Source organism: Geotrypetes seraphini, chromosome 9 (assembly GCF_902459505.1).
Source record: "Geotrypetes seraphini chromosome 9, aGeoSer1.1, whole genome shotgun sequence".
Taxonomy (NCBI): Eukaryota; Metazoa; Chordata; class Amphibia; order Gymnophiona; family Dermophiidae; genus Geotrypetes; species Geotrypetes seraphini.
In genome coordinates this window covers 77,241,624-77,259,197 of record NC_047092.1, presented here as the reverse complement: position 1 = coordinate 77,259,197, position 17,574 = coordinate 77,241,624, and the positions used below count along the sequence as shown (strand labels likewise).

General features: G+C 52.1%; 1 protein-coding gene across 1 annotated transcript in view; it reads left to right on the top strand.

Moving 5' to 3' along the window:
- Window positions 1–17,574, top strand: part of LEMD3 (LEM domain containing 3) — a 385,365-nt gene that overhangs the window by 322,061 nt on the left and 45,730 nt on the right. Inside the window, exon 12 of the mRNA XM_033958493.1 lies at window positions 17,026–17,104. Within this exon, the coding sequence (XP_033814384.1) occupies window positions 17,026–17,104 (79 nt within the window). The remainder of the gene's footprint in view (window positions 1–17,025; window positions 17,105–17,574) is intronic.

The following is a 17,574-nucleotide window of genomic DNA, read 5'->3' as shown; positions in this document are numbered from 1 at the left end:
GCCTTCCATTTAACCAGTTCTTGACCCAGCCTGTCACTTTGGGACCCATTCCGAGGGCACTCTATTTATTTAGACGTGTGTGTGGAACACTGTCAAAGGCTTTGCTAAAATCTAAATACAGCACATCTAGTACACATCTCTATCCAATTCTCTGGTCACCCAGTCAAAGAAATTGATCAGATTTGTCTGACAAGATCTTCTAGTGAATCCATGTTGCCTCTGATCCTGTAATCCACAGGATTCCAGAAACTTCAACATTCTCTGTTTTAAGTGTTTCCATTAATTTGCTTACCACGGAAGTCAGACGTACTGTCAGCTATTTTTTCTTCCATTTGAATCTTTGCTTTCCTGACTACATAACCAGCCTCTCTCAACTTTTCCAGATTTTTTTGCCTGTCTTCCTCTTTCTGTGATCTTTTGTAGTTTATGAAAGCTAATCTCTTATTCCTTACCTTCTCAGCTTCTACTTTTTAGAACCAAAGCGGCCTTCTTTTACTTACTTGCCTCACAAAAAGGTTTTGCTCACTGCATTTCCACTCCATCCATATGTTTCCATCCAGACAATAATTCCTTGACGTAATCCCCCATCCGAATAAAGTTAACATATTTTTCGCTCTATAAGACGCACTTTTTCCCCAAAAAAAGTGGGTGGAAATAAGGGTGTATCTTACGCAGCGAATACTAACTAACCCACCCTCCCCCAACCTTCATTTTCCCGTGAATGGCGGTCCAGCACATAGGGCAGGAGCTTTCAGCCTCCTGCCCTTCTCTCCTGCTTTCTCCTCCCCCCTCCCCCCGAGCGGCAGCAGCAAGCAGGCAGGTGCGAGTTTTTCGCTTCCTGCCTTGTCCCACGCTGCTCTGTGTTCTGACTTTAAAGACCCGTGTATTAGCTTTGAATGCTTTATTGTTCTTAAAATTTCCATGCAAATGTATTATTAAACTTCAGGATAAATAATTTATTTTTGGGGATCCTAAATACTTGCAACAGTTTTTAAATTTACGTGAGCAAGAAGTAGAACCAAGGGAACAACTTTAGGAGGATAATAAAGGCTGATCTTGGAAGGGAGATAGTAAATGTGCACTAAGAAGTTTAGCTCAGGGGATTCTTTATCTTCACTCCTGAGCTTATATTTTTCTTTATACTTTAGTTTGTAATATTGCCTTTAACTCCTTCATAGTAGTGGGCTAGGAAGATTCTTTCTAAAAGAAACTGTTTAATTTTGTTCTGTGTTATGTTTATCTTCATCTTGTACTGTTCTAAATCTGAACTGTATTACAAAATTATAAAAAAAACAAAAGACACACAAAAGGGAACAGCAGAGGACTGGTTCAAAAGTTGAAGTGGCTGGGGAAATTGCACAGTCTTTTGCTGAGAGACTGGCAAAACGAGACGGCTGAGATATTGAAGTCTACAAAATCAATCCTGAGTGGAGTAGAACGGGTACAAGTGTATCGATTTTTCACTCCGTCAAAAATTACAAAGACTAGGATTCACGCGATGAAGTTATAGGGAAATACAGTGGAACCTTGGTTTACGAGCTTAATTTGTTCCAGAAGCATGCTCGTAAACCAAAATACCCGTATATCAAAGCGAGTTTCCCCATAGGAAATAATGGAAACTCGTTTGATACGTTCCTACCCCCCGAGGCCAGCGGTGCTGCTCCACCCCCCTTTCCACCCCCTCTCAAACCGGCACCCCCCGCCCGAACAACTTGGAACTTACCCCCCCATCTCGCCGAGATTCTTGGAGATCTTGGGCGAGAGGGAGAATTAGAAGGCCTTGAGCATGCGCAGATGCATTTTCAAGGCCCGGCAGAGGCAGGAAGTTCTTCAAGCGGCACCTGAACGTCCTGAGGGCTGTGTGCCGGTGCCAGACGGGGGGTAAGTTTCAAGTTGTTCGGGTGGGGGGTGCCGGTTTGAGCGGGGGAGCTTTTGCGAGCGGAGGGGAGTGATGCCGGTTCTCAGGGGTGCTCGCAAATCAAGTCAACACTCGGTTTGCCAGACAAGTTTTGCGAGAATGTTTTGCTCGTCTTGCAAAACACTCGTAAACCGGGTTACTCGCAAACCGAGGTTTGACTGTAATCTTAAAACCAATAGGAGAAAATTTTTTTATCCCAGGACAAGCAGGCAGCATATTCTTAACGTATGAGTGACGTCACTGACGGAGCCCCGGTACGGACTTTTTAACTAGAAAGTTCTAGTTGGCCGCACCGCGCATGCGCGAGTGCCTTCCCGCCCGACGGAGGAGTGCGTGGTCCCCAGTTTCTTCATTTCCGCGGAGCGAAGAAGACGCATGTGTTTTCAACGGCCGTTGAAAAACTATTTTCTGCCTTCCCGCTGGCGTATTTTTTCTTGTTCTTTGATTTTTTTCCTTTCGGATTCCTTTGCTTTTATTTCTAAAAAAAAAAAAAAACTCGTCCAGTTTTCTTATTTTTTAGGCCCGGCCCCGGCGGGGCCTGTTGCCACCATACAGGCCTCCGGCTTCGATTTTGCAGAGGCCGTGTTTCCCTTCATGCCCCCTCAACCGGGCTTTAAGAAGTGCCAGCGGTGTGCACGCCCGATCTCTCTCACCGACCCGCACAATTGGTGCTTGCAGTGCTTGGGTCCAGAGCATCGGGCTGACACCTGCACCCGCTGTGCGACTCTTAAAAAGCGCACATTGAAAAATAGGCAGATCCAGCAAAATATTCTCTTCGGCACCGGATCTGCCATGGAACCTGCCGCGACGTCGACGGCATCTCAAAAGTCGGCACCGACTACTTCGACGACACCAGATCCTTCTTCGGGGTCGCTGGCCCCAGGTAAGCCGGCTAAGAAGCCTTCCACTTCCCTTGAGCGCCTTCCTGCCACGGTTGCGACGCCGGTCCTTCCGGCACCGCACCGACCCCGCAAACGCTCCGCTCCGATATCGGTGAGTGCCTCGTCATCGGCCTCCTCATCGCCGGAGCGAAGAGCGGCACCTATGGTACCGAAAAAGAAAAAAGCGGTACCGGTGCCTCCCCTGGACGACCGCATCGCGGCCATACTCCAGACCCAATTACAGGAGCAGCTGCAGCAACAACTCCAACAACTGTTGCCGGCATTGCTGGCCTCACACCTTCTGGTGCAAAACCGGTCCGAGCCTCGCACGATTCCATCAGTGTCGACCCCCTCGGTACCGCTTAACACATCCATGCCGGTGCTCTCGGCTGAACCACACCGTTCCCAACCTGCGGTACAGGCCCGTTCCGATGCCGACCCTTCCCGGTACCAGGAACGGCACCGGTCTTCCTCTCCCGGTACCGCCTCGGTACGCTCCAGCAAGTGTCTCTCCAAGACCCGCCATGCCGAGCCCTCCACACCGATGACCCGCCGTGCACACCCCGACATCAGGGACCCTGACTTATGGGAAGAATCCCTGCACGGTACCGAGGAAGACGCTTCCTCGACGGACGAGGAACCCTCAACGATTGACACCGGTTCAAAGCCTGAACAGTCCTCTTTTACCAAGTTCCTCAGGGAGATGTCGGCTGCTCTTTCCATTCCTTTAGAGTCCGAGTCTAAAAAGTCCCAGGCTTTCCTCGATGCCCTGGACTTTGAGCAACCTCCCAAGGAATTCCTTAAGTTACCCGTCCACGACATCCTACGGGAAACTTTTTATAAAAACTGGGAGAACCCCCTCACTGTCCCCGGGGCCCCTCGCAAACTGGATAGCTTGTACCGGGTCATTCCAATCCCGGGGTTTGACAAGCCTCAATTGCCCCATGAATCTCTCCTGGTGGAGTCCACCTTAAAGAAAACTCAGGGCTCCAGTGTCTATGCCTCCACCCCTCCTGGCAGAGAGGGCAAAACTATGGATAAATTTGGCAAGCGCCTTTTCCAGAATGCCATGCTGGCCAACAGGGCAAATAATTACACCTTTCACTTCTCCTTCTATATGAAGCATCTGGTGCAACAGCTCTCCTCCTTACAAAAATACATTCCTGAACGTAAGGTCCCTCTTTTCCAACAGCTAATTTCCAGTCTGCTCCAACTTCGGAAATTCATGGTACGCTCCATTTATGATTCATTTGAGCTGACCTCTAGAGCATCTGCCATGGCTGTTGCCATGCGGCGTCTGGCCTGGCTGAGAGTTTCTGACCTTGACATTAACCACCAAGACCGCCTGGCTAACGCACCTTGTCTTGGTGACGAACTCTTCGGGGAATCCCTGGACTCAACCACCCAGAAACTCTCAGCACACGAGACTCGGTGGGACACTCTGGTCAAACCCAAAAAGAAGACTCCGCCTGCTTGCCCCTACAGACAGCAGTCCTCCTACCAACGCAGGTTCTCGGCCAGACCTCTCAACCCGCCTCAGCAGCAGCCTCGCCGTCCTCGTCACCAGCATCAACCTCAGGCTCGTTCCCAGTCTCAGCAGCCTGCCAAGCCTCTCCCTCCGTCAAAACCATCTCAACCCTTTTGACTCCTTTCTCCAGGGCATAGGGAGTCTCCCACCATCTTTGCCTCTTCCTCAGTCTATCAGCGGACGCCTCCAACTCTTCCTCAGCCGTTGGGAGGTCGTCACATCCGACCAATGGGTCCTCAACATCATTCGCCACGGCTACTCTCTCAACTTTCAGACTCTTCCACCAGACAATCCTCCCATAGAGTCTGTTTCTCACTCCTCCCAATCCCTCCTCCTCCTGAGGGAGGTCCAATCCCTCCTTCTTCTCAATGCCATCGAAGAGGTACCCTCAGACCAAAGGGGTCAGGGATTCTACTCCCGCTACTTCCTGGTTCCCAAGAAGACAGGAGACCTCTGTCCCATCCTCGATCTCCGGGACCTCAACAAGTGTCTGGTCAAGGAAAAATTCAGAATGCTCTCCCTTGCCACGCTTTACCCTCTTCTCTCTCAACACGACTGGCTATGTTCCCTAGACCTCAAAGAGGCCTACATTCACATCCCAATCAATCCGACTTCACGTCGCTACCTAAGGTTTCAGATACAGCACCATCACTATCAGTACAAAGTGCTACCCTTTGGCCTCGCATCATCATCCAGAGTGTTCACCAAGTGCCTTATTGTGGTGGCGGCCTTCCTCAGGTCTCACAACCTCCAGGTGTTCCCCTACTTGGACGATTGGTTGGTGAAAGCACCTACGTCTCCGCTTGTGCTACAAGCCACTCAACACACCATCTCTTTCCTCCATCTCCTGGGGTTCGAGATCAACTACCCCAAGTCGCACCTACTTCCCACACAGCGACTTCATTGGTGCAGTTCTCGACACCACTCTGATGAGGGCGTTTCTCCCCTCCGACCGACAACGGACCCTGCTCCACCTCTGTCGTCAGGTGCTCCTTCATCATTCCATCCCAGCTCGGCAGATGATGGTCCTCCTGGGCCACATGGCCTCGACGGTCCATGTGCTTCCTCTGGCGCGACTCCACCTCAGGACACCTCAATGGACTCTAGCCAACCAATGGTCACAGACCACGGATCCTCTTTCTCATCCCATCTCTATGACATCGTCTCTTCAGCAATCTCTTCAATGGTGGTTGAACTCCTCCAATCTTTCCAGGGGTCTACTCTTTCATCTACCCCCTCACTCCATGATCATTACCACAGATGCCTCCCCCTATGCATGGGGAGCTCACCTGGGAGATCTTCGCACCCAGGGACTCTGGTCCCATCAGAAGCGTGAACATCACATCAATTTCCTGGAACTCAGGGCCATGTTCTATGCTCTCAAGGCCTTCCAGCACCTTCTCTACCCTCAGGTTCTTCTCCTGTATACAGACAACCAAGTCACCATATATTACATAAACAAGCAAAGCGGCACCGGATCTCCCCTCCTCTGTCAGGAGGCCATCCGCATCTGGACCTGGGCCACGGCCCACAGTCTCTTCCTCAAGGCTGTCTATATCCAGGGCGAACAGAACTCCCTGGCCGACAATCTCAGCCGCATCCTTCAACCTCACGAGTGGACTCTGGATCCTCCCACACTCCGCTCCATCTTCGCTCAGTGGGGCACTCCTCAGGTGGACCTCTTTGCAGCTCCTCACAACCATCAGCTGCCCCAGTTCTGCTCCAGACTCTTCTCTCCTCATCGTCTGGCCCTGGATGCCTTCCTACTCAACTGGACGGATCGGTTCCTCTACGCCTTTCCTCCACTGCCTCTGATGTTGCGGACGTTATTCAAACTCCACAGGGACAAAGCCACCATGATTCTCATTGCCCCTCGGTGGCCTCGCCAACACTGGTTCTCCCTCCTGCTCCAGGGAGCCCATTCCTCTTCCTGTGTTTCCTTCCTGTGTTTCCTACACAGCAGCATCAGTCTCTACTGCATCCCAATCTGTCCTCGCTCCACCTGACAGCTTCGTTTCTCTCGGGCTGACCTCTCCACACAATCTGTCTCAGCCTGTCCGTCGTATTTTGGATGCCTCCAGGAAACCGGCCACCCTCCAATGTTACCATCAGAAGTGGACCAGGTTCTCCTCTTGGTGTCTCCTACATCACCACAATCCCACCTCTTTGGCGGTGGAAATTGTACTGGACTATTTGCTCTCTCCGTCCGACGCTGGCCTCAAGTCTATCTCAATCAGAGTCCACCTCAGTGCCATCACTGCGTTTCATGAGCCTATCCTCGGAAAACCTCTCACGGCTTATCCACTGGTTTCCCGGTTCATGAGAGGCCTCTTCAATGTCAAACCACCTCTGAAGCCTCCTCCAGTCGTCTGGGACCTGAATGTGGTTTTATCTGCCCTCATGAAACCTCCTTTTGAGCCTCTTGCCACGACTTCGCTCAAATTTCTTACCTGGAAGGTGCTTTTCCTCATTGCCATCACCTCTGCCAGGAGGGTTAGTGAGCTGCATGCACTGGTTGCCGACCCACCTTTCACTGTTTTTCACCATGACAAGGTGGTTCTGCGTACCCATCCTAAATTCCTTCCCAAGGTGGTCTCGGCATTTCACCTCAACCAGTCCATTGTGTTGCCTGTCTTTTTCCCTATGCCCCATTCTCATCCTGGGGAACAGGCGTTGCACACGCTGGACTGTAAGCGTGCCCTTGCATACTACCTTGACCGTACCAGGGCCCACCGCTCGTTCCCTCAGCTCTTTTTGTCCTTCGACCCTAACCGCCTAGGTTGTCCTGTCTCTAAACGGACGCTTTCCAACTGGCTTGCTGCCTGCATTGCGTTCTGTTATGCTCGGGCCGATCTCTCACTGGAAGGTGCTGTCACGGCCCACAGGGTCAGAGCTATGGCTGCTTCTGTGGCTTTCCTCCGTTCCATGCCCATCGAGGAAATCTGCAAGGCTGCCACTTGGTCCTCAATTCACACGTTCACTACTCACTACTGTCTGGATGCCTTCTCCAGACGGGATGGACACTTCGGCCAATCTGTGTTACACAATTTATTTTCCTAATGGCCATCCATCCCCCCTCCCTCTCTGTTAGCTTGGAGGTCACCCATACATTAAGAATATGCTGCCTGCTTGTCCTGGGATAAAGCACAGTTACTTACCGTAACAGGTGTTATCCAGGGACAGCAGGCAGATATTCTTACGTCCCACCCTCCTCCCCGGGTTGGCTTCTTAGCTGGCTTATCTTAACTGGGGACCACGCACTCCTCCGTCGGGCGGGAAGGCACATGCGCGGTGCGGCCAACTAGAACTTTCTAGTTAAAAAGTCCGTACCGGGGCTCCGTCGGTGACGTCACCCATACGTTAAGAATATCTGCCTGCTGTCCCTGGATAACATCTGTTACGGTAAGTAACTGTGCTTTTTCACCCAGAGATTAGTTAAGCCCTGGAACGCGTTGCCAGAGGATGTGATAAGAGTGGATAGCGTAGCTGGCTTTAAGAAAGGTTTGGACAAGTTCCTGGAGGAATAGTCCATAGTCTGTTATTGAGAAAAACATGGGGGGAAGTCACTGCTTGCCCTGTATTGGTAGCATGGAATATTGCTACACCTTGGGTACTAGTGACCAGGATTGGCCACCGTGAGAATGGGCTACTGTGCTTGATGGACCATTGGTCTGACCCAGTAAGGCTATTATGTTCTTATACAGGACCATTTAGGAGCCATATGGAATCAGAAGATTTGTCCCCATGTCTGCGAGCTCAGTCCCCGCCCCCACCCCGTCCCCACAGACCATCTGATCCCATCAGCACAAGCCTCAAATAGTTATGGTTTTATATTGAACTTATTTTATTAAAGTTTAAAAAGAAACAATATTCTATTCAATTGTCATTTTATAAATCACAAATAATTACAGAGCAAGGATCAACAAAACCCCTGTCTCTCCTCTCCCTCACAAATACCTCCTCCACTATCAAAAAACTGAAGTCAAATTACTAAAGAATGCTACATAGAAAAATCAAGTTAACAGAATACTTCAGAAACACATGGCAGGAATAGTGATAGGGAAGTGCAACTAGGGCAGAGAGAGCCCTAAGCCAGCTGGAAGCTAAAGAAGCAAAGCCTAGGCTTTGCAGTCCCCAGTTATATCTTAACACCAGCTCTAGAAGGATCCATATTTCAAATCTGATATAATCTAGTCACAAAATAGAAAATAAAATTTTTTTTTTTTTTTCTACCTTTTATTGTCTCATTTTATTCTGAAATCATGTTGGTCTCAGGTGCTGGTCTTTGTTTTCTTTTTTCTTCTCTTAACTCACTTGTCAGGGTCTCCTGACCATTTGACATTTCTTCTTTCTCCATGCTCACCATCCATCTTATATCTCTGTCTATGTATTGTTCCCCCATATTCCGCGTCTCCATGTCTCCTATACATCCCTTTCCTAGTATTTCACCTGTGCCCATCTCCCTGCCTTCATCATCTCTCCATTCTATGAACCCCTCCCCATGTACAATATCACTCTTCTATATCCTCCTATCCATCATCTTGCTTCTGCATTCTTATACTCCCCCATGTCTAGCCATCTTCTCTCTGTGTCCATATACCCTCCCATGTCTAGCCATCTTCTCTCTGTGTCCATATACCCTCCCATGTCTAGCATTACTCCTCTGTGTCCATATACCACCCCATGAAGCATTCTTCTTTTTGTCCCTGTTCCTATGCTCCCATCCATGCTCACTATCTCCCCTCTTTTTGTATATCTCCCTGTCTTACTCCCTTAACACCAATGTGTCTCTCACACTATCTCTTTCCATCCTCCCTCCACTATGTTCAATATTTTAGTCATTCTTCCTTCATTCACTTGGTTCAGCTTTTCTCTTTACCTTTCCTTCTCTCTCTTCCTCCCCGAAGGTCCTACACCTCTATCCCCACCCTTCAGTGCCCAGATGTGCATCTGGCACCTCTGCCTTCCCTCCCGCTCCACTCCCACTCCACTCCAGCCACCACATGGGCCCAGCACCTGTTTCTCTTCTCCCCCCCCAATCCCCAGACCAGATCCAGCAACTGTCTCCCTTCCCTTCAACTCCAGAGGTCCAACAGCCCAAGCACATCCCTTCCTCCTTCATGGGTGCAGCAGCAGCCCTCCCCCCCAGTGAGTCCAGCAGCCCCCCCCCTCCTTCCTTCCCTATCATGGGTCCAATAACCCTCGCACCCTCCCTATGGTGGCAAAAAAAAAACAAAAACACCACCAAAACAACGATCCAACTCTCCTAGATCGGCCCCTTTGCGCCTCTCGGGGCAGGCCTACCAGCCAGATGGAAACTTCCTGCTTCGAACCTTCTTGCCATCGAGTCCCTTCTTCCAATGTAACTTCTGGTTTCGCCGGACTCACACCTGGGCACTGAAGGGAGGGGATAGAGGTGTTGGACCCATGGGAAGGGGGCTAGAGGGAAGGGAGAAAGGTGCAGGAGCTGCAGGGAGGAAGAGAGAAGGCTGGTAGGCCCACCCCAGGAGGCGCGAAGGGGCTGACCCAGGAGAGTTGCAGATTTGTTTTGGGTTTTTTTTGCCGCCGGCAATCGGAGACCCAGAGAGGAAGGGTGTGAGGGTTGTTGGACACACGATAGGAAGGGAGGGAGGGGAGCTGCTGGACTTGCGAGGGGGCTGCTGACCGGGAGGGGTGAGAAGGGAGGCCATTCGTCGCTTTACTGAGCGGTGAATGGCCTTGTCCTCATACCCGCGGCAAACAGTCAATTTCTTTCCCCATTCCTGCGGGTTACCCACAGCTAGCAGTGGATAACAGTCACTGTGTCATTCTCTACCTCCAACCCTGCAAGATCCCTGCGACCCTGAGGGGCATCCTCATGGAAACCCCACAACCCCAGGGGGAATCTCCATGGGATCCCCATGGGTTCTGTGGGATTCCTGTCATCTCCGGTCCCGTGCAGCTCTCTACTGGGAACTAAGGGACCCAGGTTCAAATCTCACTTTAGCTTTGGGTTTCTGTTAGGTACTAGGTGGCCACTGTTGAACATAGGATACTTGGACTAGATGGACTATTGGTCTGACCCAATATGGCTATTCTTATATAGGTATGACAAAGTTTCCCCTTTAATCATACTTTTTTAAAGCAATTTCAAATTTATGATAGGACGTTTGCCTCCTGTCTTAAGTCTGTTTAGAAGTCTACATGAGGTACTTTTATGAAATGGCTTCTAAAAATTAGTGTACTGTACGAACTCCTTCCACGTCTTATCTTAGCATCATTAAGAAAACATTGTATTAGATCAGTAAGGTGGTATTTCCCTTTGCTAAATTTGTGACTCTTCAGCATTATTACATGTATATCTGTATATTAGGTGATTTTCTTCTTAACTTTAACTGTTTTCTCCAGAACAGATTTCAAGCTCACTAGTCTCTTTTCTGCACCACCTCTGTAGCCCTTCTATAAATTGATACAACATTTGCTTTCCTCCAAGCATCAGACATGGCACCAGATTTTAATGATAGATTATTAGTAGTATATATGCAATTTATTTCCCGTTTGAGTTTTCAGACCTCTAACATGAATACCATCTTGTCACAGTGATTTGCTAGTATCAAACTTTGTCAGCTTTAATACATATTACAGTTTTATCCCAGGACAAGCAGGCATGATATTCTCACATGTGGGTGACGTCATCTACGGAGCCCCAGCGCGGACAGCTTTTCAAGCAAACTTGATTGAAGTTTCAAGTTTGCTACACTGCACCACGCATGTGCATGCCTTCTTGCCCACTAGAGGGCGCATCCCCACCTCGTGGTCCTCAGTTCATTCTCTTCCGCGGAGCCAGAAGCCCTGTGGAAATTGTGCTCTTAGTTTTGCCTTCTGTCACCGTGGCTGTGTCTCTTTTTTGACTCTGTCGCTGTGTTTCTCTCTTTTGTTCCTTTTATTTCTTTCAGTTTTCGTCAAAAAAAACCTTTTTCGTTCGGCTCTGGGGGCTCCCGGTAGCCGCGGCCGCGGGACCTCGCTTGTTCCCGGCCGGTTTTTGGGCCCATGTCCCGTCCTGTGACGGGCTTCAAAAAGTGCACCCGGTGCGATCGGCTCCTTTCTATTACCGATCCTCACCGGTGGTGCTTGCGTTGTCTGGGCCCTGAGCACCCCACCGACACTTGTTCTCGGTGCTCCACTTTTCAGAGGCGAGCTCTCCGCCGCCGTCAGCCTCATATGGCGGAGCTCTTTGCAGTGGACCCCGTGGCGGGGAAGGCCTCGGCTTCGGCCCCGGCCTTGACCTCGGCCTCGACTCCTTCGTCCTCGCCCCGGGATCCCTCGACATCGAAGCCGGTGTCTTCGACTCCGAAGTCGGCGAAGGGTAAGTCCTCACTTCCTTCTTCATTTTCAGCCTCGAAGAAGCCATCCTCGAGTTCCTCGGCGGGGGCGGGTGGGTCGTCCTCGGCCCCGCCCCAAGAGCCGAAGTCGGGTGCCCCGCGGAAATACTCGGTACCGAGGTCGCCCTCGAGGGAGCACCCGACGGCCCCGGATCTGCCGGCTATGATGGGAGTACCCGTCTTCCAGGACTTGCTCCGGGCTCTCATCGCCTCGGAGCTGTCCGCGGCCCTCACGCACCTTCAGCAGGCTTCGGCCTCGGCTGCCCCGGCGTCGGTGCCCTCGGTCTCGGTGCCCTCGACTTCGGGCCCGGGGGGGGGGTTTCGGCCTTGGCCCCGACCTTGCCCTCGACCTCGGCGGACCAGCCTGAGCGGAGTTTGCGGCCTCGGGACAAGGTGCGGCGAGTTCGGAGAATCTCTTCCTCTTTGTCCTCGTCGAGGTCCTCCCGGGGTTCCTCGCCCTCGGGTCGGCCTCGGGCGAAGCATCGATCGAGGAAGCCGAAACGCCAACGGGCTTCTCCTCGACGCCGCGGTCGCTCCTCGCCGACCGGGGCGGAGACCCTGCGGGTCTCCGAACTACGCCTCGATAATCCGAGGCTGTTCCGTTCGTCTGAGGTTGAGTGCTCGAGGGACTCTTCGCCAAGACGAAAGGGGCGTGCCTCGGTGCCCCATACCCCGGGGAGTTCCCGAAGGGGTTCCTTGGGGCATGGGCGGTCCCCGACCCCGCCTAGATCTCTCGGTGCGGCTTCTTGGGGTTCGGGGTCTGGCACGGGAAGGGAACCTCGTTACTCACGCGAGGCTTCTCCTTCCTTCTTGGCGAGGCGCTCGTCGCGATCTCCATCTCCGCCTTCAAAGCCCTCCTCTTTCTCTAGATTCGTTCTAGATATGGGAAGGGCTTTGGACCTTGATCTGGGAGCAGGATCACGGTACACCAAGGAGTTTTTGGAGGAGCAGAATTTACCCTCTCCCCCCAGAGAGACGCCTCGGCTCCCTCTTAATAAGGTTCTTAGCCAGACCTTTTTGAGGAACCTTGACTCCCCTCTTACAGTTACAGCGGTGCCTTCTAAGATGGAGTCCAAGTATCGCACTGTTCCGTGCAAGGGCTTTGATAAGGCACAGCTGTCCCACCAGTCCCTACTGGTGGAGTCGGCTTTGAAGAAGTCACAGCCTTCCAGGTCTCTGCGAAGGTTCACCCAAGACGGGAGGGACGGACCTTGGACAAGTTTGGTCGTCGCCTCTATTCCAACTCTTTGATGGCGACCAGGGTCCTAAATTACGCATTCACCTTCTCGTCTTATTTGAGACAGTTGGTGAAGTCGTTGCCGAGGTATTATGGAGTCATGCCGGATTCCCATAAGGAGGATTTTGGGGCTTTTATGTCCAATTTGTCCCAACTGCGTCTCTACCTCTTCCATGCTGTGTATGACGCATTTGAGCTCGCCTCTCGCGTGTCCGCCTTCGCGGTGGCCATGCGCCGCCTGGCATGGCTCCGTACCCTGGATATGGACCCGAATTTGCAAGAACGTCTGGCCAATCTTCCATGTGTTGGCTCAGAGCTGTTTGACGAATCCTTGGAGGCGGCGACCAAGCGTTTGTCTGAACACGAGCGCTCTATTGCCTCGTTGGCCCGTCCCAAACCCCGGGCTCCACCGCAGAAGCCGTTTAGACCCCCTCCGCGGCGGTACCCGCAGAAGTCGACGCCGGCCTTCTCCAGGCCACCGCCCCGACGTCCCCAGCAGCAGGGCAGGGCGTCCCAACCAAAGCCTCTAGTGCAAGGAGCGTCTAAACCCGCTCCGTCTTTTTGACGTGATGCGCGGTTGGGGGCGGGCCCCCTCCGCACTGTCAAAAGACCCCCTTCCTATCGGGGGCCGATTGCAGGCCTTTCTTCCAGCCTGGGCCGAGATCACATCGGACGCTTGGGTGCTCCGGATCTTCTCCGAGGGTTACTCGCTACACTTCTTAGCCATCCCGCCAGAACATCCGCCGGGGACTTCTCCTGGCTGTCGACACCTGCTTCCTATTCTCCTGGCGGAAGCCAGGTCCTTGTTGAGCCTTCGGGCGGTGGAGCCCGTGCCCCCGAACCAAAGGGGACGGGGGTTTTACTCCCGTTACTTTTTGGTCCCGAAGAAGACAGGGGACTTACGCCCCATTCTGGACCTCAGGAGGCTCAACAAGTTCCTGGTCCAGGAGAAGTTCCGTATGTTGTCCCTTCCGGTCCTGTACCCTCTGTTAGAATCGGGGGACTGGATGTGCTCCCTGGACCTGAAGGAAGCATATACTCATGTTCCGGTGCATCCCGCCTTCCGCCAGTACTTACGGTTCCAGGTGGGGGAGTTGCACCTCCAATATCGCGTCCTTCTCTTCGGGCTGGCCTCGTCTCCTCGGGTCTTTACAAAGTGTATGGTGGTGGTCGCGGCTGCCCTAAGATCTCAGGGACTGCAGGTCTTTCCCTACCTGGACGATTGGCTGATCAAGGCTTCGTCCCGGGAGGGGGTTATCTCAGCGACCCGACAGACTATCACTTTTCTCCAACGACTGGGGTTCGAGGTAAATTTTCCCAAGTCGCAGTTGTGCCCGGCTCAATCCCTTCAGTTTATCGGGGCCGTGCTGGACACGGTTCGCCTTCGTGCGTTCCTTCCCTCGTCGAGACTGGAGGCTCTGCTTCGCCTGGCCCGCCAGATTCTGCGGCAGCGCTCCGTCTCTGCGCACAGGCTGATGATTCTACTCGGCCACATGGCTTCGACAGTTCATGTCACGCCGTTTGCCAGATTGCATCTGAGACTCCCTCAGTGGACCTTGGCCTCCCAGTGGCGTCAGGATCGAGACCCGCTGTCCCTTCCTGTGACGGTGACTCCTTCCTTGAGACGATCGCTCCGTTGGTGGACCAACTCTTCCAATCTTTCCGGGGGTTTGCTCTTTCTCGTCCCTCCACATCGCAAGGTCCTGACCACGGACTCTTCGGAGTACGCGTGGGGAGCTCACCTCGACGGTCTGCGGACTCAAGCGCTATGGTCGGCGGAGGACCGTCTTTGTCACATCAATGTGTTGGAGCTTCGTGCCATTTTTCTGGCAGCTCGTGCCTTCGGTCATCTGCTGCGAAATCAGGTGGTCCTGGTACGGACGGACAACCAAGTGGCAATGTATTATGTCAACAAGCAAGGGGGGACGGGCTCTTGGTCCTTGTGCAGGGAAGCTTTGCGCCTTTGGGAATGGGCGACCTCCCAGAACATCTTCCTGCGGGCGGTTTACATTCAGGGAGAGAAGAATTGTCTGGCCGACAAACTCAGTCGTCTTCTCCAGCCGCACGAGTGGTCGCTAAACTCCCGAGTTCTGCGCGAGGTCTTCGACCGCTGGGGGACTCCTCAGGTGGATCTGTTTGCCTCCCCGGAGACTCGCAAACTGCCCCTCTATTGTTCACGGATTTACTCCCAGGACCGTCTCGAAGCAGATGCCTTCCTTCTCGACTGGGGAGGGAGATTCCTTTATGCGTTTCCTCCTTTTCCTCTGATCTTGAGGACGTTGGTTCACCTCAAGTCATCCAAAGCCACTATGATTCTCATCGCGCCTCGTTGGCCTCATCAGCACTGGTTCTCCCTGCTCCTTCAACTCAGTGTCAGGGAGCCTCTACTTCTGCCTGTGTTTCCCTCTCTGCTGTCTCAGAGTCGGGGTTCGCTGTTGCATCCCAATCTTCGGTCATTACATCTGACGGCTTGGTTCCTTTCCCCCTGACTTCGGCGGTCAGGGAGGTGTTGGAAGCCTCGCGCTAGGCCTCGACTCGGCTTTGTTATTCCCAGAAGTGGACCAGATTTTCATCCTGGTGTGCCTCGCACCATCTGGATCCGAGTTTGGTTCCGGTGTCCTCGGTTCTGGAATATTTGTTGCATTTGTCCAAGTCTGGGCTGAAGACGACTTCCATCCGGGTACATCTCAGTGCGATTGCTACTTTCCATCGGCATCTAGAGGGACGTTCTCTCTCTTCATCCTCTGGTGGTTCGTTTCATGAGGGGTTTAGTTAATGTTAATCCTCCTCTGAAACCTCCTCCTGTGGTTTGGGATCTTAATGTGGTCTTGGCTCAGCTGATGAAACCTCCCTTTGAGCCGATTGATAAGTCTCTTCTTAAGTTTCTCACTTGGAAGGTGGTCTTTTTACTTGCGCTCACGTCGGCCCGTCGGATTAGTGAGCTACAGGCTTTGGTTGCGGACCCGCCCTTTACTGTGTTCCATCATGACAAGGTGGTTCTTCGCACCCATCCTAAATTTCTACCTAAGGTTGTGTCTGATTTCCACCTCAATCAGTCTATTGTTCTTCCGGTATTCTTCCCGAAGCCCCACTCTCATCCTGGAGAGGCGGCGCTTCACACGCTTGACTGTAAGAGGGCGTTGGCTTTTTATCTCCAACGTACCAAGTCTCATCGGAAGGTTCCTCAATTGTTTTTGTCCTTTGATCCTAATCGGTTGGGACATCCTGTTTCCAAGCGCACCTTGTCCAACTGGTTGGCTGCTTGTATTTCTTTTTGCTATGCTCAGGCTGGTCTTACGCTCCATGGTCGAGTCACGGGGCATAAGGTCAGAGCTATGGCAGCTTCGGTTGCTTTCCTCCGGTCTACTGTGGAGGACATATGTAAAGCTGCCACTTGGTCTTCGGTTCATACGTTCACCTCCCACTACTGTCTGGACACTTTGTCCAGAAGTGACGGCCGGTTTGGCCAGTCGGTGTTACGTAACCTGTTTTCCTAAATTGCCATCCTCCCACCTGCCCTTTTTTGGTTGGCTTGGAGGTCACCCACATGTGAGAATATCATGCCTGCTTGTCCTGGGATAAAGCACAGTTACTTACCGTAACAGGTGTTATCCAGGGACAGCAGGCATATATTCTCACAACCCGCCCTCCTCCCCGGGGATGGCTTCTTTGCTGGTTATGGAACTGAGGACCACGAGGTGGGGATGCGCCCTCTAGTGGGCAAGAAGGCATGCACATGCGTGGTGCAGTGTAGCAAACTTGAAACTTCAATCAAGTTTGCTTGAAAAGCTGTCCGCGCTGGGGCTCCGTAGATGACGTCACCCACATGTGAGAATATATGCCTGCTGTCCCTGGATAACACCTGTTACGGTAAGTAACTGTGCTTTCTAGTGATTTGCTTTGATTCTGAAGAATCATTACCTATTTTTCTGTACTGTATTATCTATTCAAATCATAGGAAGAAATATATTTTCTACTCTATTATACCACTGAGTCAAATTTTGACCATTGATTGATATGCAAGTTGCCACAGAATGAGAAACATCAGAAATGAAAACTTTTACTTTTTCTTGTACTGAACTAATGCATTGTTGTTGCAGGGCTGCGTATATGTGAAATGTTTATCTCCTGAGTATGCTGGAAAAGCATTTAAGGCACTACATGGTTCTTGGTTTGATGGTAAGTTTATGGGTTTTAGAAATTTAACCATTGTTGTTTTTCATGTGACTAAGAAACGTTTACCGTATTTTCACGCAAATAACGCGCACCCGTATAAAACGCGCACACGGGTATAGCGCGCAGAAATCACGATGATATGTACAAAAACTTTGGTATACCGCGCTCACGGGTATACCGCGCATGCTGCCCGACACTCCTTTCGCCCGCCCTGACTTTCCGTGCGCTGTCCCGACTCTCCGTTCACCCCCCCTGACTTCCGTGCACTGTCCCCCCTTGAAGGTCTGTCCCCATCCTGAAAGCCTGATATCCCCCCCCCCCGACGTCCGATACATCCCTCCCCCCCGAAGGACCGCCGACTCCCCAACAATATCGGGCCAGGAGGGAGCCCAAATCCTCCTGGCCACGGCGACCCCCTAACCCCACCCCGCACTACATTACGGGCAGGAGGGATCCCAGGCCCTCCTGCCCTC